The sequence below is a fragment of the Tamandua tetradactyla genome, chromosome 11 (assembly GCF_023851605.1).
Source record: "Tamandua tetradactyla isolate mTamTet1 chromosome 11, mTamTet1.pri, whole genome shotgun sequence".
Lineage (NCBI taxonomy): Eukaryota > Metazoa > Chordata > Mammalia > Pilosa > Myrmecophagidae > Tamandua > Tamandua tetradactyla.
Genome location: NC_135337.1, coordinates 76,394,352 through 76,417,116, shown reverse-complemented (window position 1 = coordinate 76,417,116; position 22,765 = coordinate 76,394,352). Strand labels below are relative to the sequence as shown.

Here is a 22,765-nt window from a genome sequence, read left to right as displayed (position 1 = left end):
GAGATGGTTTAGGGACAGGGCTGTTTGTTCAGCAGATCAGGGACCCCTCCCCCAAAGATGTCCACAGTCTAATCCCTGGAACCTGTGACTGTGTCACCTCACCTGGCAAAAGGGATTTTGAGGATGGGATTCAGTTAATGCCCAGTGTAATCTCAGGGGTCCTAATAAAGGAAAGAGGAAGGTAGGAGGGTTAGAGCTTGCAAAGGGGATGTGACAACAGAAGCAGAGGTGAGAGAAAGAGAGAAGTAGAGACGATTGAAAATGCTACACTGTTGGCTTTGAAGATGGAAGAAGGGGCCACGAGCCAAGAAATCCAGGTGGCTTCCAGAAGCTGGAAAAGTCAAGGAAACAGATTCTTCCCTAGAGCCTACAGAAAGGAATGCTGCCTTCCTGACACTTTGGTTTTAGGCCTTCTGACCCTCCAGAACTGTAAGATAATAAACTAGTGTTGTTTTAACCTACTAAGTCTATGGTGATTTGTTAGAGCAGCCAGAGGAAATTAGCGTGGTCTCTGGGGAGGCCCCCAGGGTGCTTGGGCAATGGATGGTTACCAACCCCTGAAAAAGTGTTGTCATATTTTAGCAACTGGTGTATCCTAGCTGAACATCTGCCTTGTGTTACACATCAGCTTTCATCACAACACTGGCTGAACTACATCCCCATTCCAGACAGGAAGTCAGAGGGGCTTTGTGTTTCATTATTTGGAGAAGACTTTCCTAGAGGACTGTATTCGTTTGTGGAGCTGCCGTAATTTGGAAATGGAACAGCTTTTAAAAGGGGAATTTAATAAGTTACAAGCTTATAGTTCTAAGGCCATAAATACATCCTAACTAAGGCATCCAGAGAAAGATACCTTGGCTCAAGGAAGGAGGGTCTGGAAAGGCACGTGGTTGGCGTCTGCCGGTTCTTGTTCCCAGTTTCATTGCTTCCAGCTTCTGATGCCAGTGGTTTCCTCTCTAAGCATCTGTGGGCCTTCACTTAGCTGTTCTGGGACACAACTCTGGGTTTCAGCTCCTAGCTTAACATCTGCTGGGACCAGAGATTTCTTCTATTCAGGTTTTGGCTATTTCTGTGAGTCCTTGCTTAGGACCCAGGCTGTTCTCAATCTCCAAACATCTATATTGGGTCTGTCAGCTCTCAAGCAACTGTTCTCCAAGCGCCTGCATCAGTTCTGAGATTTCTCCAAAATGTTTCCTCTTTTAATGGACTGCAGTAAACTAATCAAGCCACACCCACAACTGGGCACACCACATCTCCGTGGAGATAATCTCATCAAGAGTTTCCACCCTACAGTGTTGAATCAACTTTAAAAGATCCACAGGATTGCATCCAGATTGAAACATGGCTTTTCTAAGGTACATAATATTTTCAAACCAGCACGAGGACCTCCTGCTCCTCTCCCCATCTCATCAGCCAGAGCTGGATCTCCTAGTCAATGGCTCTGAGCTTGAGATTCCCGAGTCTTCTGGCCTACAGCAGCCGTGATTCACCTGAAATTGAGGGTCCTTCTGGCCCTGTTGGCAGTGAAGAAGGAGTTGGGGTGGCTGGTGGGCAGGTGATGGGAAGCTCGCCATGATGTCTAAGCACCTGTGTTGGGATAGGTTGACAACATACCATGGAAATCTCCACAACAGAGGCTTAACTGAGGTCGCGGTCTTCTCTGTCTCACATCAAACCTGCCTGGAAGCGGCCAGCAAGGACCGCTGTGGCATTCTGTCCCACCATCTCTGGTTTGGGGTCTTTAGCCTCATGTTCCAGCTTGGCTGCTGGACTCTTTTCTATCCAGCCAGAAATCAGGATTCGTTTACCAAAGAATGAGGGATCTAGGCAGATATCTCACAGTCTGGGGCCCACCACTTCCTCCAAATACCCCAAAACTAGGCTGTCTTCTTTCAAGTTTCAAATACGTTATATTTCCCCAGGGAAGGGAAAGGGATTATCAAAAAATATGTATATATATGTATTTTTTCTTATTTTAGCTTATTAGATCATTTGAAATTAAATTTAGAATTAAGAACATTTCTAATCTATTCATACGCAATGTTTTCTGTTTGCTTCACAGACAGATTTAGTCGGTTCTTTGGGTGGGATCTTCTACTTTCACTCCTTGTCTCAGGTTGGGATAGTGGTCGCTGAGAACAATAAGGTAAGTTATCTTGGACTGGAAAGAACTACTTAAATGATCTTTGCCCATTTTTCTGTTAAAATTCACATGCTTAGTTTTTCCTGTCTAAAATCTATTTAGCTTTTCATTTTCATTCATCTATGCATCCATCCATCCACTTCCCCGCATTCTCACCCATCTACCCACCCGTTCATCCATTCATCCGTCCATCCACCCACCCATCTACCCACCTGTTCACCCACCTTTCTACCTACCCATCCCCATCAAACCATCCGACCATTTCTCCATGCACTCACCCATCCACTCATCCATCCATCCAACTACCCACCCATCTATCCACTCACCCATTCACCCACCCAAGATATCATCTACCCACCTGTTCATCCACCTTTCTACCTATTGACTTTCCATCAAACCATCCATCCACCCATTCACCATCTGTTTCCCTACCCACTCACCCATCCACAAACCTATCTATCCATTTAGCCATCCACCCAATGACCTGTCCGTCCATCCCTCCCTCCCTCCTTCCATTCACTTGTTCATCCAGTCATGCATTTACAATATTTAGGCATGTCTGCTGGGTGCTGAACTCTCAGGATAAAGTGCAGATATGGTGCCTGTCTCACTGTGGTGTACGAGATCACTTAAACACCTCATCTGAGCAGTCACTTTAAAGCATCCTCAAAAAATGAGACAATGAAACCTGTGATTTCACCAATGTTAGAATGTAGGATAAAGCTAAGTTAAGATGAGTCCAGGCAAAATGGATTTGAAGGAAAACATTGTTAGTAATCATGTAGGCAGAAATTGTGAAAGGAGTGTGCAGATTTGAGGTCTAGGGCACTCCTCTCAGGAAGCTAGCATCCTGCCAGGAGAGACTAAGAAAACAGTAATTGCAAAATGGTCCCTGTCATTTAGGTATAAAGACCTAAATAAAGAGAAGTAGGTATAAAGCACAAGTGTGTCCTAAGGGGAATGAGCTGCCATGGTGATTTGGAGGTATCAGGAAAGACTCAGAGAGGAGGATCCTCATGAAGAGTTTTGCAGGTTGAGTAGGAGTTCTTGAGATGTGCCATCGTGGAGAAGGAGAAACCTGGAAGAGAATGGAGCTCTGAAACAGTCCCCCACATTTGGGGGACACAAAACTGTAATGACAAAAGTGACAAATGTCCACTCCATCTCTGTTTCCTCCCCTACGGTGTCCTTCTCTCTGCTCTGTAGGTGTCATCACACTCTGTCATGCTGTGTTTGTTGGGATGTGGTTCAGGACCCCTGTGACAGGGATGGGGAAGGAGAGGGGTTCTGGAGCTGGAAACCTGAGTGGGTAGAGCCATAGTGCAGGGCTGGGCTGGAGAGAGAGGTACATTTGTTAGCAGCAGTTACAGGAACTGGAAATTTATTCCAGGAAAGTTTGAGGAATTTTTGCCGTGCAGTTTGTGATGAACAGACGCTTTAAGAAACCTTCAGTGAGACCTCTTCTTCACTGAATCTGGGGTAGGGCCTGTGTGCTCATTTTCAGGCAGCCGATGACTGATGTGCTGGGCCTCCAGGTGAGGGAAGCCAGTGACTCAGGACAGCCCAGGGACCCCGGAGCCCACCCTGGGGTGCCACAGAGGGGATCTGTGGCTTGGGCCTTGCAGGAAGGTCCCTCAGGAGCACCCCCCCACCCCAGCTCTCTGGATTTCTGTGGCCATTCTGGACCATTAAAAATGGACTCTTCTGGTTTTCCTGATCGGTGTCTGCAGGCTCTTTCTGGAGCTGGTCCTGCAACTGGTGCAGGGAATATCCCTGGGGCCCATCTCCCCACCCCCATCATGCCCCTTCAGCATCCAGAGTAGGCCGGTCGGAAGGGCCGCTTACCAGCTCAGGGGTGCTTTCTTGGCCCCAGCGGCAACCCTCCTTTGGCTGTGTTCCCCAGCCCACTTCTCCACGGGACACCCCCTTGCCCCACCAGTTCACTGGCCCTGTTGAAAGACCCACCATCTCCTCTGTCCTGCACAGGCTGCTCTGACCACAGCACAGCTTCCCAAGAGCCCCTGGATTCCTGTGGACACGCCTCCACACCTTGGCAAGTGTCCTCAACCCTGACTTATCCCAATGCTTTGCATTTCTCCCGCTTACAGCGGGATGAGCTCAGGGCTGCGAACTGCCTTTCTCAGGCTCCTCGCATGTCGGCCCAGCTGCTAGGAGGTGAGAAAGAGGAGCATCTCGTTCTCAGGTCACTCGGGAGGCCGAGGGCTCAGTCCCTCTCTGTGCTCCTTGGCTGCAAACACAGGCTGCTGGGCTGGGGCTCCCCAGGGCTTGTTCCCTCCTCTTTATGGTACAGCTTCCGGGAAAGGGGCCACTGGGGTCTCCATGGAACTCACAATTTGGCTGTGGTGCTGTAATTCCATCCATGCCCAGTGCTGGCAGAGTGGTGTGGGGGTTTTCTTGGGGTCATGGGAAATGGGCAGATGAAAGAGAACTCAGGAGAAACAGGTAGAGGCATCTAGACTAGATGCAACTGCCCGCCCCAAGGGGGTCCCAAGGTGCCAGGGGCTTCTGAAAACCGCAGTTATGAAGAGAAGCTGGGTAGGAGGGGAGAGAGAAAGACTAACCTCGGGAAATGCACTTGTACAAAAATCCAGGTCTGAGGAGGGCAGCACAGGCCCGGGGAATGGGGGAGCTCATTCTCTGGGGTGGGGGCATCCTGTGCATTGTAGGGTATTTGAGCGGCATCCCTGGTTCCCACCCCGCACTTGACCCCAGGAGCATTCCCTCTCCCCAACCATACCTACACCCAGTGGCGACAACCACAGACATCTCCTGTCATTGCCAAGTGTCCCAGGTAGGCGGGTGAGAACCCCTGGACCTAATCAGAAAGTTGGACTAATAAAACAGGCAACTCCAGTGTTCTCTCACCCTACCTAGCCTTACCAACTCGGTCGTTTCTTTGAACGCTAAAGACCCAGTGGTCTTTCTCCTCCAGGCCAAGTTCCGGTATTCAGATCACCCACTCAACAGAAATTTTGGGCTGCCGTTTAACTACACCAGCACTCTGGATATCCTCCTCTCCCCGGGTCAGAGAGGCATCTTGATCCTCTGGGATGAGAAAAGCCTGATGGTTTCTCAAAACGCAGGTGAGCAGCCTTCATTTGCCAAGGCCTGAAAGGAAAGGGGGTGGGGGTGGGGAATCCTGCTGGGGATTCGGGAGGGGGTCAGGGGTGGAGGGAGAATGGGTGTAGCCCAATGGGAGCAGTGTGGACCCTTTCTGGAATGTTCTGAGAATCACGGGGGGTTGGGTACAGAGCAGCAGGAACCTGCCAGTTGAGGTCCACGAGGTGGGGTCAGGGCCCCCCATTTGAACCCCAAGTGGTTCAGTCACACACAGAAGCTAGGCATGTAGGACAGAGATTCTCTCCATGCTTCTAGCACATTTAGCCCCCAAGGGAGGAGAAAACTTGGGCAATGGCAAAGCAAGTCCAGCTGGCATCCCTGCAGGGCTGGCTGTGCCCCCAAGGGAAGAAAAGGGTCAGAGCTGGCCCCACCCTTTTGAGAACTCATGACAGAATGCAACCTTTGGTTTTAATTTTATTTTTTTTTTTACTTTATTTTATGACAAGTTATAGGCTCTGCATAGTTAAAAGCAGTCCACGGTTTTCCAGGCTCCAGATCATCAAAAAGCATTTCTCTTATAAACTCAATAACCATCCTCAGAGCTCTCTTTTAAAGGAGGGAGTCATGTTTTCTTAAACCTAAGTGCATTCCTTCATGTTTTACAAAATTGTATTTTAGTGCTCTATTTCCCTGGGTTATATTTTTCCTTTAAAAATGCATTTTTTAATTGACATAAATATACATAACATGAATATCATTTTAAAAATTCAGTTTTATTGAGATAAAAATCACACACCATAGAAGCCATCCAAAGTATACAATCAGTGGCTCATAGTATTGTCACGTGTTTATGCATACATTCCCACGATCAATTTTAGAACATTTTCGTTACTCCAGAAATGAAAGAAAAATGAGACTCTGAAATCTGTTCTACAACTAATTGTTGCAATATGCTTTGAAATTTATTGCTTTTTTTGTATATATGTTATTTTTCACAAAAAGGAAAAAATAGTCGATTGTGATGATGAATGTACAGCTATATGATAATATTGTGAACTACTGATTGTACACTTCGGATGATGACATGGTATGTGAATATATCAATATATCAATAAAAAAACTACTTGGAAAGAAAAAAAACTGGAAGAAAAAAAAAAAAGGAGATCCTCTTTAGCTAAAACTGTAGCTGAATAAGCCCCAGTAAGCCACTTAGGCACCCAGGTTCAGGACACTAGTATTTGTGATGATTATAAACAGCCTAGACATTGGAAAAGAAAGTCCCTAAACCGTCTGAAAAAATAGCAGCACCCCCAATGCCATTTGCCCTCTAACAAAGCAAAATGCCTTTCAGTACACTGTATTTTCAGAATCTTATAATAAGAATGGAATGTAATCTAAAATAAATATATTGAATACCAAAAAAAAAAGAAAAAGAGTGGAAATGTGGAATTTAAAAGTAATGTGCTAATAGACAAGGTTCTCTTTGCCCTTGTTTTAACTCTACACCAAATAATCGGCAGAGGTCAGGACTGGGAGATGTGTCTTCATTAGTTCCTTTTTCAAGGACAGGTCCTCACCCAGTGTTTCCGGAAAAGTAGACTCTTCGGCTATTCCCTACTCTTAATTTCTGATGGCTCTCAGTTAGAAAATACCATATATTCTTTTCTGTTCTTTCTCCATCTCTCCATTTTGCTTACCTCAAAAGCTCTGTTGTCTCTATCACATGAAATAGCCTCCATAAAAATACCTATCAAATTTTCCAGGAAATAGGCTGAGTCTATTTCCAAGTTAATTTAGAGAGTTTCCCATACTCAGAGAGAAAGAAAAGCAAGAACATGATTTTCATTTCCACTCCACTGAAATTATAGATCCCAAATGTTGAAACAAAATGAACAAAAGCCAGAAAAAATCCTAACCTTTAAATGGTTTATCCTGTTGGCAATAGGCTTATATTGGCAAACTTACCAGTTCTACCCAACATTTTAAAATTTCAAAGAGTTACGTTTGTAAAAATAATTCCAGCTCATTTTATGTACCATTGCAGTTTTTTCAAGTGATTTCATTTAAAGTACTGTAATAATAATAAAGGTTGTAAAAGTGGTTTGGTACAATTATGAATAAAGCACCAGAGTAAGAAAAAAAATAAATAAACAAAACCCCTAGAAATCCCAAATCCTCCCATACCCCTTATCCCCCACCCCCTCCATATTATTGACCCATAATGTTGGCACATTTGTTACTCGATGAAAGAGTATTAAAATATTAATGAACATAGTAAACATTATTTCAAGCACTTTTAGGCAGGCAATCCTATACCTTGACAGCGTTATTTAACCACTGACGCTCTTTCCAGAACATTTTCATTATCGCAACAGAAACAGACAGCCATTAGGCAATAACTCCCCATCCCCCCTGCCCCCAGCCGCCGGCCACACTACCCTGTTCTCTCACTCCCTCTCTCCGAATTTGTGCCCCCTAATTATTCCACACAAGCCACATCATACAGCATTTGTCCTTTTCTGTTTGGCCTCTTTCACACCACACCATGTCTTCAAGATTTGTCAGGGTTGTAGTCCCAGAACTTCAATCTTTGCTACACCCGGATAATTTCCTTGATTGCTTATTATTTGCAGAGTGGACATATCACAAACTGTAGGGTGAGGCTAGGGGAGCAGGGTGGAGCACCCAGTGCTTCAGCAGAGGGGGGTCCCTTTTCCAAGAGGCGCTTCCTGAATCCGCCCTGATTTCTCACAGGTCAGCTCGTGGGTACCGTGGCCATCAAGGAGGGAGACCGAGTCTTGCACGCCTCCGTCTCCGAACTCAACCTCACCATCCACAGCGTCGCCACCAGTGCGTGCCCACATGCCCACGGCGCTCTAGGAACACTTCTCCCTGGCTTAGTCGTAATTGCCTGGCCAGATCCAACCAGGTCAAAAAACAAACAGAGGAACAACAAAAGAATACCCAAAGTCCTTACACATTCAGGAATGCTTCAGGCGATCATACTTGAAGCTCTTTAAGGATAAAGTCCTAGAAAGTGTCCCCAGGACGCCTTTGCTATAAATTATCGTCCTGTTGCCACTTTGCTTGACCTGTTTTGAAGAACTAGTTTTGTCGGAAAAAAAATGAAAGATTGCCTTGCAGCAATCTTTCCTTGCAGTCTACTGGCTGGGAGGTTTTGAGGCAAATAGTGGAACAAATGGTAGGATCAGTTTTTTACTTTTTTTCTTTTTAATTTGGGAACGTTTAAAAAAATTTTATTGTGGCAACAGATATATAAACCAAGATTTCTTATTTGAGCCATTTTTAAGTATGGGATTCAGTGGTATGAATTACATTTGCGACCATCTCCACCATCCATTACCCCAACTTTTTTGTCACCCCAAAATAGCATCATTAGACTTTCAGAAATCGGGATTTCCCATGTTGACTGGCCAATTGCATTAAGCCTACTCTCTCTGTCTGTTTGTCTGTTTAAAATTAATTTATTGGGGAGTTGGGGTTAAAAAAAAGAAAAGAATTTGATTTATAATACTTATATAAATTAATTGGGTACGATTAACATATAACTATATAAGTAAAATTTATTTTGATTAAAACATGGCTTTTCTAGGGGGCATACATCCTTTCAAACCAGCAGAGTTGTATATTCATAATCATGATAATTTCTTAGAACATTTGCATCAATTCTAAAAAAGAAATAAAAAGAAAACAGAAAAAATTCATACATACCATACCCCTTACCTCCCTTTCATTAATCACTAGCATTTAAATATATTAAATTTATTTTAACGTTTATTAAAAGAAAAAAGAGATTCTCTGGGGGTGACTCTTAGGCCTAATTTTACGTAGGCTTAGCCTATCCTTTGTGGGGTTAAGTTTCATATGAACAAACCCTAAGATTGAGGGCTCAGGCTATTGCTTTTGTTGTCCCCACTGTTTGTGAGACTATCAAGAATTCTCTACTTAGGGAAGTTTGAATTTTCCCCAGAACAGGAAACATTTTGGAGAGAGCAACAGAACCACGAGAATCACAGAGCCACGGAGCCAGAGACCTTTGGAGATGAAGATGAAATACACCCCTGGGGAAGCTTTATGAGACGAGAAGCCTAGAGAGAAAGCTAGCAGATGTCGCAGTGTTTGCCATGTGCCTTTCCAGTTGAAAGAGAAACCCTGAATTTCATTGGCCTTTCTTGAGAGAAGATAGCCTCTTGTTGGTGCCTTAATTTGGACAATTGTATAGGCTTGCTTTAATTGGGACATTTTCATGGCCTTAGAACTTACACTTGCAACTTAATAAATTTCCCCTTTTAAAAGCCATTCTGTTTCTGATAAATTGCATTTCAGCAGCTAGCAAACTAGAACAGATTTTGGTTCCAGAGAAGTGAGTGCTGCTGCAGTTTGCAAATACCAAATATGTTGGAATGGCTTTTGAAATGGATAAGGTGAAGATTCTGGAAGAGTTGTGAGAAGCTTGATAGAGAAGGCCTAGAATGCTTTGAAGAGACTATTGGTAGAAATGGATACCCTAAAGATACCACTGACGAGGCTCTAGATAGAAATGAGGCATGTGTTATTTTAAACTGGAAGGAAGGTGATCCTTGTTTTAAAATGGCAGGTAATCTAGCAAAATTGACTAGTGTTTTGGCTGGAAGGCAGAGATTAAAAGCCATGAACTTGGATATTTAGCAAAAGAGATTTCCAAATTAAATGTGGAACGTGCTGTCTAGTTTCTCCTCTCAGTTTATAGTGAAATGCGACAGGAAAGAGATAAGCTGAGAACTGAACTCTTGGATACAAAGAAACCAGAAATTGATGGTCTGGAAAATTCTGGGTTTCCAGAAAGGAAGACCCCAGAGAATAGTGCCCCACGTGAGGATTTGGCCAAATATGGAACCAGTAAGCCATTTCAGAGAAAGTCTGGAGATGGAGTTATCCAGGAAGAATTTGTGGAAACTTCTTATGTCTGATGGGCATAATCCAAGGCTACTGCATAGAAAGCCAAAAAAAGTGTATGGGATCTGTATAAAGAGAATCACTGCCAGTAGGGACTGAGAAGGACTGAGAAGGGACACATTGGAGGAAAATAACTACAGAGACATAACTATGGAAGATAAAAGTCAAGAAACCTCAGGCCGGGAGAGTTGGCCCACCCAAGCACATGGAGAAGGTGAGGTTGCTCGGAAGGCAGAGGATGGGCTTTCCACCTCTTTGCAGTGGAAGAGTTGTGTTGCCTCAGGCCTTGGAGAGGGTGAAGCATCTTCTTTGGGATTTAGGGAGAACCTGGCTGCCACCATATGAAGGGGCTGGCATGTGTCCCAGAGACAAGAGAAAGTCTGGTTGCAGCCCCGATGCTTGGAGAGGGTGGAGCCAAGAAAGATGTGGTCTCCCCAGTGTCCTCCAAGGTTGCATTTGGAGAGAGGTGGGCTGCTGTGTAGGCCCTTGGAAAGGATGGGACTGCCCCTTTCTAGAACCCCAAAGATAAATGACTCTCAGACTTTGAAATCTAATGGACTTTGCCCTGCAGGTTTTTTAAACTGCTTGGGTCCAGTGACCCCTGTGTTCTTTCCAATTTCTTCCTATGGAAATGGGTATATGTATCTTATAACTGTTCTTCCTTTGTATGTTGGCAGCAGATAACTTGGTCTGAGTTTTCAGGTCCAGAGCCAGAGGAGAATTTTGCCTTAGAACAGTCCATGCCTGTAATAGACGTCGATGAGATTTTCACTTGTTTTAACTTTATAGTGCATGGTTTAAGGCATTTCTGATATTGTGATGAAATCAATGTATTTAGTATATGGGAAAAACATGTGTTGTTTAGGGCCCAGAGGATGGAATGTGCTGGTTTGAAAGGATTATGTGCCCTAGAAAAGCCGTGTTTTAATCCTGATCCAATCTTGTGGGAACAACCATTTCTTTAATCTCTATTCAGTGTAGGTTGGCATCTTTTGATTAGATTATCCCCATGGACATGTGATTCACCCAATTGTGGTGTGATTACACCCATTTCAAATGGGTTTTGATTACTTTACTGGAATCCTTTAGAAGAGGAAGCATTTTGGAAAAAGCTTCAGAATGAGGATTGAGCCAGGACAGAGCCATGAGATTATCCAGGAGAAGCATGAGAACCCATGCAGTCAAAGACCTTTGGAGATGAAGGAAAATGCCCCCAGAGAGGCTTCATGAATCAAGAAGCCTGGAGAGAAAGCTAGCAGACTTCGCCACGTTCGCCTTGTGCCTTTCCAGTTAAGAGAGAAACCCTGAACTTCATCAGCCTTTCTTGAGTTAAAGTAATCTCTTGTTGGTGCCTTAATTTAGACATTTTTATAGATTTGCTTTAATTGGGACATTTTCATGGCCATAGAACTGTAAACTTGCAACTTAATAAATTCCCTCTTTTAAAAGCTCTTCCTTTTCTGGTATATCGCATCCCAGCAGCTTGCAAACTAGAACAGTGGGGGTCATATTTGATTCTTTTTCCAAGTGGGTATCCTGTTATGGAAGCACCATTTGTTGAATTTTTGTTTGTTTGTGTGTTTGTTTTGGGAGGTGTATGAGCGGGGAATCAAACCTGGTCTTCTGAATGACATGTGAGAATTCTACCATGGAACTACACTTGCACCCCCTGCTTTTTTTTTTAATGCAATTTTCAAAATAAATAAATTTATTTTTTAAAATATCAAAAAACACCAAACAAATGCAAACATTCTTAACTTTTGATTGTTCTGCTTTACATATATAATCAGGAATTCACAATATCATCACATAGTTGCATATTCATCATCATGATCATTTCTTGGAACATTTGCATCAATTCAGAAAAAGAAATAAAAAGAAAACAGAAAAAAAATTCATACATAACATACCCCTTACCCCTCCCCTTCATTGATCACTAGCACTTCAATCTAAATTTATTTTAACATTTGTTCCCCCTATTATTTATTTTTATTCCATATGTTTTACTCGTCTGTGATAAGGTAGATAAAAGGAGCATCAGATACAAGGTTTTCAAAATCACATAGTGACATTGTGAAAACTGTATCATTATACAATCATTTTCAAGAAAAATGGCTACTGGAACACAGCTCTACATTTTCAGGCAGTTCCCTCCAGCCTCTCCATTACGACTTGAATAACAAGGTGATTTCTATTTGATGAGTAAGAATAACCTCCAGGATAACCTCTCAACTCTGTTTGGAAAATCTCAGCCATTGACACTTTATTTTGTCTCATTTCACTCTTCCCCCTTTTGGTCAAGAAGGTTTTCTCAATCCCTTGATGCTGAGTCTCAGCTCATTCTAGGATTTCTGTCCCACATTGCCAGGAAGGTCCACACCCCTGGGAGTCATGTCCCATGTAGACGGGGGAGGGTGGTGAGTCTGCTTGTTGTGTTGGCTGGAGAGAGAGGCCATATCTGAGCAACAAAAGAGGTTCTCTTGGGGTGACTCTTAGGCCTAATTTTAAGTAGGCTTGACCTATTCTTTGTGGGGTTAAGTTTCATATGAACAACCCCCAAGACTGGAGGCTCAGCCTATAGCTTTTGTTGTCCACACTGCTTGTGAGAATATCAAGAATTCAACTTGGGGAAGTTGAATTTTTCCCTGTTCTCACCATTCCCCGAAGGGCATCTTGCAAATACTTTTTATTCACTGTTCAAATCACTCTGGGATTTATCAGGGCATCACTCTGGACAAACCAACAAAACCTCATGTCCTACTCAAGGTTCCATGTACTTATGGTGTTCAATTAAACTGCCTACATAAGTTATATTAGGAAATGCACTAGTCAAAATACAAATTTTGTACCAAATAAACGTTTTTTGCTTTAGTCTCACACATAAGTTGAAATTTTAAAATATTAACTACCATCTATTTTCAGCAGCCTGCAGTAATGACATTCCTTTGTTCTTCCTCATCAAAAAACATTTTAAAACTTTGTACATTTAGTCACTATCATTCTACACTACAGGCATTCCTAGATTATACCATCTCAGTCTTTATCATCTATCTTTCTTTCTGATTTCATTTGTTCCCCCAGCCCTCCTCCCTCTATCATTCTCACATTCAGCTTCATTCAGTGTTTTAACATAATTGTATTACAGTTAGGTAGTATTGTGCTGTCCACGTCTGAGTTTTTACATTCAATCCTGATGCACAATCTGTATCCCTTCAGCTCCAATTACCCAATATCTTACCCTATTTCTATCTCCTGATGGTCTCTGTTACCAATGAAATTCTCCAAGTTTATTCACTAATGTCAATTCATATCAGTGAGACCATACAGTATTTGTCCTTTTGTTTCTGGCTAATCTCACTCAGTATAATGTCCTTAAGATCCAACCATGTTGTTACATACTTCATAATCTTATTCTGTCTTACAGCTGCATAATATTCCATCGTATATATATATATATATATATATATATATATATATATATATATATATATATATATATACACCACAGTTTGTTTAGCCACTCTTCTGTTGATGTACATTTTGGCTGTGTCCATCTCTTCGCAATTGTAAATAATGCTGCTATAAACATTGGTGTGCAGATGTCCATTTGTGTTCTTACCCTCATGTCCTCTGAGTAGATACCTAGCAATGGTATCACCGGGTCATATGGAAATTCTATATTTAGCTTTTTGAGGAACCGCCAAACTGCCTTCCACAGCGGTTGTGTCATTTGACATTCCCACCAACAGTGGATAAGTGTGCCTCTGTCTCCACATCCTCTCCAGCACTTGTCATTTTCTGTTTTGTTGATAATGGCCATTCTGGTGGATGTGAGATGATATCTCATTGTGGTTTTGATTTGCATTTCTCTAAATAGCCAGGGAAGTTGAGCATCTCTTCATGTGCCTTTTGGCCATTTGTATTTCCTCTTCTGAGAGGTGTCTGTTCAAGTCTTTTGCCCATTTTTTAATTGGGTTGGCTATCTTTTCGTTGTTGAGTTGAACAATCTCTATATATTCTGGATACTAGACCTTTATCAGATATATCGTTTCCAAATATTGTCTCCCATTGTGTAGGCTGTCTTTTTACTTTTTAAAGGAATTTCTTTGATGTGCAAGAGTCTTTAATTTTGAGGAATTCCCATTTATTTATTTATTTCTTCGATGCTCTTGCTTTGGATGTAAGGTCTAGGAAACTGCCTCTTAGTATAAGATTTATAAGATATTTCCTTACATTTTCTTCTAACGGTTTTATGGTCATAGATCTAATGTTTAGGTCTTTGATCCATTTTGAGTTAATTTTTGTATATAGAGTGTGAGACATAGGTCCTCTCTCATTCTTTTGAATATGGGTATCTAGTTCTCCAGGCACCATTTATTGAGGAGTCCCTGTGTATTTATTTCTTTCTTCATTGCTCTTGCTTTGGGTGTAAGGTCTAGAAAACTGCCTCCTAGTATAAGATTTATAGGATATTTCCCTACATTTTCTTCTAACAGTTTTATGGTCTTAGATCTAATGTTTAGGTCTTTGATCCATTTTGAGTTAACTTTTGTATAGGGTGTTGCGATATGGGTCCTCTTTCATTCTTTTGCATATGGATATCCAGTTCTCGAGGTACCATTTATTGTAAAGACTGCTGTGTCCCAGGTGAGTTGGCTTGACTGTTTTATCAAAGATCAATTGTCCATAGATGAGAGGATCTATATCTGAATACTCTATTCTATTCCATTGGTCAGTATATCTATCTTTATGCCAGTACCATGCTTTTTTGATCACCGTACCGTCATAAAGTCAGGTAGCGTGAGACCTCTGACTTCATTTTTTTTCCTCAGGATACTTTGAGCTATTTGGGGCACCTGCCCTTCCAGATAAATTTGGTTATTGGTTTTTCTATTTCTGAAAAGTAAGTTTTTGGAATTTTAATTGGTATTGCATTGAATCTGTAAATCAATTTAGGTAGAATTGGGATCTTAACTATATTATTTAGTCTTCCAGTCCATGAACATGGTATGCCCTTGAATCTATTTAGGTCTTCTGTGATTTCTTTTAACAATTTCTTGTAGTTTTCTTTATATATGTCTTTTGTCTCTTTAGTTAAATTTATTCCTAAATATTTTATTCTTTTGGCTGCAATTGTAAATGAAATTCTTTTCTTGATTTTCCCCTCAGATTGTTCATTACTAGTGTATAGAAACACTACAGATTTTTGAGTGTTGATCTTGTAACCTGCCACTTTGCTGTACTCATTTATTAGCTCTAGTAGTTTTGTTGCAGATTTTTCTGGGTTTTCAACATATAGTATCATATCATCTGCAAACAGTGAGAGTTTTACTTCTTCCTTTCCAATTCTGATGCCTTGTATTTCTTTTTCTTGTCTAATTGCTCTGGCTAGAACTTTCAACACAATGTTGAATAACAGTGGTGATAGTGGACATCCTTGTCTTGTTCCTCATCTTAGGGGAAAAGTTTTCAGCTTTCCCCCATTGAGGATGATGTTAGCTGTGAGTTTTTCATATATTCCCTTTATCATGTTGAAGAAGTTCCATTGTATTCCTATCCTTTGAAGTGTTTTTAACAGGAAAGGATGTTGAATTTTGTCAAATGCCTTTTCTGCATCAATCGAGATGATTATGTGGTTTTTCTGCTTTGATTTGTTGATATGGTATATTACATTAATTGATTTTCTTATGTTGAACCATCCTTGCATACCTGGGATGAATCCTACTTGGTCATGGTGTATAATTCTTTCAATGTGCTGCTGAATTCGATTTCCCAGACTTTTGTTGAGAATTTTTGCATCTATAGTCATTAGACAGATTGGTCTGTAGTTTTCTTTTTTGTAATATTCTTTGTCTGGCTTTGGTATTAGGGTGATGTTGGCTTCGTAGAATGAGTTAGGTAGCTTTCCCTCCCCTTCAATTTTTTTGAAGAGTTTGAGCAGGATTGGTACTAATTCTTTGTGGAATGTTTGGTAGAATTCACATATGAAGCCATCTGGTCCTGGACTTTTCTTTTTGGGGCGTTTCTTAATGACTGATTCTATTTCTTTACTTGTGATTGGTTTGTTGAGGTTGTTTATTTCTTCTTGAACCAATGTTGGTTGTTCATGCCTTTCTAGAAAGTTGTCCATTTCATCAACATTGTTGTATTTATCAGCATAAAGTTGTTCATAGTATCCTGTCATTACTTCCTTTATTTCTGTGGGGTCAGTGGTTATGTCTCCTCTTCCAATTCTGATCTTATTTATTTGCGTTCTTCTTTTTATCAGTCTTGCTAAGGGTCCATCAATCTTACTGATTTTCTCACAGAACCAGCTTCTGGTCTTGTTGATTTTCTCAGTTGTTTTCTTGTTCTCAATTTCATTTATTTCTGCTCTAATATCAATTATTTCTTTCCTTTTACTTGCTTTGGGGTTAGTTTACTGTTCTTTCTGTACTTCTTCCAAGTGGACAGTTTATTCCTCAATTTTTGCCCTTTCTTCTTTTTTGATATAGACATTTAGGGCAATAAATTTCCCTCTTAGCACTGCCTTTGCTGCATCCCATAAGTTTTGATATGTTGTATTTTCATTTTCATTTGCCTCGAGATATTTACTGATTTCTCTTGTAATTTCTTCCTTGACCCACTGGTTAAGAGTGTGTTGTTGAACCTCCACGTATTTGTGAGTTTTCTGGCACTCTGCCTATTATTGATTTCTAACTTCATTCCTTTGTGATCTGAGAAAGTGTTTTGTATGATTTCAATCTTTTTAAATTTATTGAGACTTGCTTTGTGACCCAGCATGTGGTCTATCCTTGAGAATGATCCCTGAGGACTTGAGAAAAAGGTGTGTCCTGCTGTTGCAGGGTGTAATCTTCTATAAATGTCTGTTAGGTCTAGTTCATTTATTGTATTATTCAAATTCTCTTATTCTTTATTGATTCTCTGTCTGGATGTTCTGTCCATTGATGAAAATGTGGAATTGAAGTCTCCAACTACTATGGTAGATGTGTCTATTTCTCTTTTCAGTGTTTGCCTCATGTATTTTGGGAGCATTCTAGCTTGGTGCATAAATATTTATGATTGTTATGTCTTGTTGAATTGTTCCTTTTATTAATACATCATGTCCATTTTGTCTCTTTTAACTGTTTTACATTTGAAGTCTAATTTTTTGGATATTAGTATAGCTACTCCTGCTCTTTTCTGATTGTTATTTGCATGAAATATCTTTTCCAAACTTTCACTTTCTACCTATGTTTATCCTTGGGTCTAAGATGTGTTTCCTGTAGACGGCATATAGATGGGTCCTGTTTTTTAATCCATTCTGTCCGTCTATGTCTTTTGATTGGGGAGTTTAATCCATTAACATTTAGTGTTATTACTGTACGGGTAGTACTTTTTTCTATCATTTTGCCTTTTGGATTTTATATGTCACATCTAATTTTTCTTATTTTTACTTTTACTGATAATCTTCCTTTCTACACTCTTCTCCACACCTCTCTCTCCTGTCTTTTTGTATCTGCTTCTAGTTCTCCCTTTAGTATTTCTTGCAGAACTGGTCTGTTGGTCACAAATTCTCTCGGTGAATTTTTGTCTGAAAATGTTTTAATTTCTCCCTCATTTTTGAAGGACAATTTTGCTGGTTATAGAATTCTTGGTTAGCAGTTTTTCTCTTTTAGTAATTTAAATATATTATTCCACTGTCTTCTCGCCTCCATGGTTTCTGCTGAGAAATGTATGCATAGTCTTATTGGACTTCCCTTGTATGTGATGGATTGCTTTTCTCTTGCTGCTTTCAAGATTCTCTCTTTTTCTTTGACCTCTGACATTCTGATTAGTAAGTGTCTTGGAGTACGTCTGTTTGCATCTATTCTCTTTGCGGTATGCTGTACTTCTTGAATCTGTAATTTTAAGTCTTTCATAAGAGTTGGGAAATTTTCAGTGATAATTTCCTCCATTAGTTTTTCTCCTCCTTTTACCTTCTCATCTCCTTCTGGGACACCCACAACACATATATTTGTGCATTTCATATTGGCATTCAATTCCCTGAGCCCCTGCTCTTATTTTTCCATTTTTTTCCCTATATTTTCTTTTGCTTGTCGGATTTCCAGTGTTCCATCCTCCAATTCACTAATCCCATCTTCTGCCTCTCGAAATCTACTATTGTAGGTTTCCATTGTTTTTTTCATCTCTTCTACCATGCCTTTCATTCCCATAAGTTCTGTGATTTGTTTTTTCAGACTTTCAATTTCTTCTTTTTGTTCATTCCTTGCCTTCTTTATATCCTCCCTCAGTTCATTGATTTGGTTTTGATGAGGTTTTCCATGTCTGTTCATACATTCTGAATTAACTGTTTCAACTCCTGTATCTCATTTGAATTGTTGGTTTGTTCCTTTGACTGGGCCATATCTTCAATTTTCTAGTGTGATTTATTATTTTTTGCTGGCATTTAGGCATTTAATTACCTAATTTATTAGGTAATTTATTCTGGAGATTGTTTTCACTTCTTTTACCTAGGGTTTTCTTGCTGGATGAATTTGTTGTCTGTCTTAAATGCAATTTTATTGCGATATATTCACACGCCATACAGTCCAACCGAAGTATACAATCAATGGCAAAAAAAAAAAAAAGGCTTTTCTTTTCTGACATTACAAGTGTAGTGGCAGTCCCTTTGACCAGCTCCACAATCCAGGTCCCTCCCCAGTGGCTTAGAGGTAACCATGGTTAAGGATTTTGTATGTCTTCTTCCAGATGGCTGGAATATGAACCTGCTGAAAATGTGTAGGGCTGTCTGCATAGGTTGTATCTCTTCTTTTCTTTCTTTCCGCAAGTGGTAACATATCCTCGTCTTAGCTGGTCTCCACTCTGCTTTTTCCTTTGCATGCCCTATAGTTCCGAGATTGCTTCTCTGCAGCCAGCACCCCTGTGCCATGGAGCGGCCACACCGCCCTCTCCCAGAGCTTCTGTCCGCTCCCTCCAGGAGAAGTGATGTTATCATGTAACCACCCCTGCTCACCAACTCTTTCCTAGCTTACTGCAAGTTCCCTTGCTGCTCTTTCAATTCTAGTTTCTTTCTCTGCCAAATCCAGATGAATCCTTTTATTTTTAATTTGGGTAACAGCTTTATTGAGATATAATTCACAAGCCATAATCATACAACTCATCCATTTCTAATGTAAATTTGTTCTTTTTTGATATGTTCACAGGGTTGTGCAACGATCAACACAATCAATTTTAGAACACTTTTTGTAATTCCAAAAGGAACTCCGTTCCCCTTGGCTGTCACCCCCCATTCCCCCTCCCTGCTGCTCTAGGCAACCACTCATTTAATTTCTGACTCTGGGAATTTGCTTATTCTGGACATTTCATACAAATAGAATCATAAGATATTTGTCCTTCTGTGCCTGGCTACTTTCACTCGGCGTCATGTTCTCAAATTTCGCCCAAGTTGTCGCGTGTATTGGGACTTTGGTACTTTTAATGGCCGAATAATATCCATCTTCTGGGTGGACCACATTTTCTTTATGCATTCATCTGTTGATGGATATTTGGATTGTTTCCACTTTGGGCTATTATGAATGATGCTGCTTTGAGCATTTGAGTACAAGAGTTTCTGTGGGCTCACATTTTCTTTTCTTATGGGTTTATAACTAGGAATGGAATTGTTGGGTCTTTGGTAACGCAGGAACCTTTCTATGTTTAACCTTTCCAGGAACTTCCAGGCTGTTTTCCAAATTGGCTGCATCATTTTGCATTCTCCCCCCACCCCAGCAGTGTACGAAGTTTCTGATTACTTTACAGCCTTGCCAGCACTTGTCTTTCTTCTTTCTTTTTTTATTATGATCATCCTAGAGCAGTGGGTTTCAATCTGGGGCACTTAGCAATGTCTGGAGACGTGTTGGCTTGTCACGACTTGGGGAACAGGAGACATTGGCATGAATGGGTAGAAGCCAGGGACACTGCTAAACCTCCTACAATACACATGAGGAATGACCACAAATGTCAGTATTGCTGTGGTTAAAAAAAAATCTTGAGTTAAATCAATTCAGTCCTTGCTCTCCAAACTTCCACTTACCTTTATCACTGTATTTTTTCAAGATGCATCTTAAGCCTTGCTTTTTTCTGGAGCCTGCCTCATTCTTTTCTTCTTCTTCTTCTTCTTCTTCTTTTTTTTTTGTATGGGCAGACACCAGGAATCGAACCAGGTTTCCAGCATGGAGAGTGAGGACTCTGCCACTGAGCCACCATCGCAAAAAAAAAGCCTCAGTTATCTTTTGAAAAAGAATAAATGTATGCATTGGATTTTGTTGCTCTCTTTTAACAGTTGTCAGGTATTTATTGCAACTTTGTAGCAGCAGGAAGTAGAAACAATTTAAATGTCCACTAGTGGAAGACTGGTTAAATACATTAGAGTTTATCAGTGCCCTGGAGCCCCAACCAGCCACTATATTCATGCATGTGAAAGAAGAGGAATAAAAGACCAGTTTTAAGTACAGTTTATAAATAAAGCAGTTCAAAGAGTTTCATGGTATGATGCCACATATATAATGCTGCTGGAGAGAACACTGTTCACTTAAGTGTGAACAATGGTTACCTGTACTGGTCCTCTCCCTGTTTTTGTAAATAAAGTTTTATTGGAACATGCACAAGCTCATTCTTTTTCTGCTTACCTATGGCACTTTCTCAGAGTTGACTAACTGCAACAGAACTCTGTAGGAGCCGCAAATCTGGAATTCCTTTCCATCTGACCCTTTCCAGAAAAAATCTGATGACCCCTCATTTCTGTGTTGGAATATGAGGTATTTTTTACTTCAATGTTTCATATTTTTTTTGAATTGTTTGTCTTTTCTACATGAGCTCTGTTATCAGAATCAGAAAATAAAAGGAAAGCAATTTTGTTTTGGGGGAGGGGAATAAACAAGTGCATAAGAAACTGAACTAACAGAGGTTTAAAAAGGTAATGTTCTTCAAGATATTTTACGTTTTATTTTTTCCTCTTTTTTCAGAGCTGCTTCTTCCTTTGGGGCTACTTTTCTTTTCTTTTTTTTTTTTTTTTTTTGAGGTGCAATACACAAGGGGATAAATGTTTGTGATAAGGCTTCTGTTCTGGTTTGCTAGCTGCCAGAATGTGATAAACCAGAAGTGGAATAGCTTTTAAAAAGGAGAATTTGGATGCACGGGTTGTTCAGTGATAGAATGCTCACCTTACATGCTGGAGACCCGGGTTCAATTCCCGGACCATGCACCTAAAAAAAAAAAAAAAAAAAAAAGGAGAATTTAATAAGTTGCTTGTTTACAGTTGTAAGGCTGTGGAAATGTCCAAATTAAAGCAAGTCTATAGAAATATCCAATTTAAACCATCCAGGGAAAGATAATTTATTGCAAGAATGCCGATGAGGTTCAGGGTTTCTCTCTCCACTGGAAAGGTACATGGCGAACATCGTGAAGTCTGCTAGCTTTCTCTCCAGGCTTCTTGTTTCATGAAGCTCTCCCAGGGGCATATTCCTTCTTCATCTTCAAAGGTCTCTGGTTGCGTGGGCTCTGGCTCTCTTCATTCTCGTGACTCTTCTCTGTTGCTCTCCCATCATTCTGAAGCTTTCTACAAAATGCTTCTTCTTTTAAAGGATTCCAGTAAAGTAATCAAGACCCACCTGGAATGGGTGGAGTCACATCTCTCTTTAATGAAAGTTTAATACCGACCGTCGGGTGAGTCACATCTCCATGGAGATAACCTAAAAATCAAGTTTCCAAACTACATCACTGAATAGGGATTAAAAGAAACAGCTTCTCCCACAAGATTGATTAGGATTAAAACATGGCTTTTTTAGGGTACATGAATCCTTTCAAAACGGCACGGCTTCTTATGACTGGATGAATATTCTGCTGCAATCTTTCAAGAAAGGCTCTTTTTATCTTTGAGTCACTTCTACAGTCACATGGTTTTTTAACTTTGGGGACTAGTTTGTATATGAGTGCTGATACAAATTTAAACTTAAATAGATTCTTGGCATGTCACCTCAAGAATGTTGACTCTAGAGGAGGGAACACCTTTCCTGAAGAAATCATTTCAGTTCTGGACTGAAAAGCTGGGATGAAACGTCATTTTGTTCTTTTTGTATAAATCAGTAAACTTGCAGACAATCTGCTGTTTCCTTGTTGACGTCAGCAGATAAACTGAGTTGATAGTGTTAATTCAGACTCAAGGAGTTATCTGAATCTTGGTTTGTGTAGATTCGTAATCAACATGCAACATTAACTAAATCAGATAGCTTTTACCATTTTACTGTGTGTACATAAGCAATCCACTCCCCTTCCCCCATATACATCCATTAGTTATTGAACTTTGTAAGCTGTCCTTGAAACATTACCACGATGTTTTCTTGCACCAATTTTTTAAAACTTTTTTCTTGTATAATATAACATATATACAAAGCAAAGAAATACGAAAGCGATGGTTTTCAAGGCACTCTTCAATAAGTAGTTACAGGACAGATCCCAGAGTTTCTCATGGGCTACCCTACCATCCTCTCAGATTTTTCCTTCTAGCCACTTCAGAATATAGGAGGCCAGAAGAACTAAATATTGTTTTTTATCATCACAATTGAC

The 22,765-nt window shown here is 40.6% G+C and overlaps 1 protein-coding gene across 10 annotated transcripts in view; it reads left to right on the top strand.

The window, feature by feature from the left end:
- Positions 1–22,765, top strand: part of CATSPERD (catsper channel auxiliary subunit delta) — a 91,965-nt gene that overhangs the window by 23,597 nt on the left and 45,603 nt on the right. For 9 of the 10 annotated variants that reach the window (XM_077121040.1, XM_077121042.1, XM_077121044.1 and 6 more), the window contains 3 exons: positions 2,063–2,146; positions 5,097–5,247; positions 7,979–8,074. In XM_077121040.1, the coding sequence (XP_076977155.1) occupies positions 2,063–2,146; positions 5,097–5,247; positions 7,979–8,074 (331 nt within the window). The remainder of the gene's footprint in view (positions 1–2,062; positions 2,147–5,096; positions 5,248–7,978; positions 8,075–22,765) is intronic. The other variant, XM_077121035.1, reaches the window with a different exon arrangement.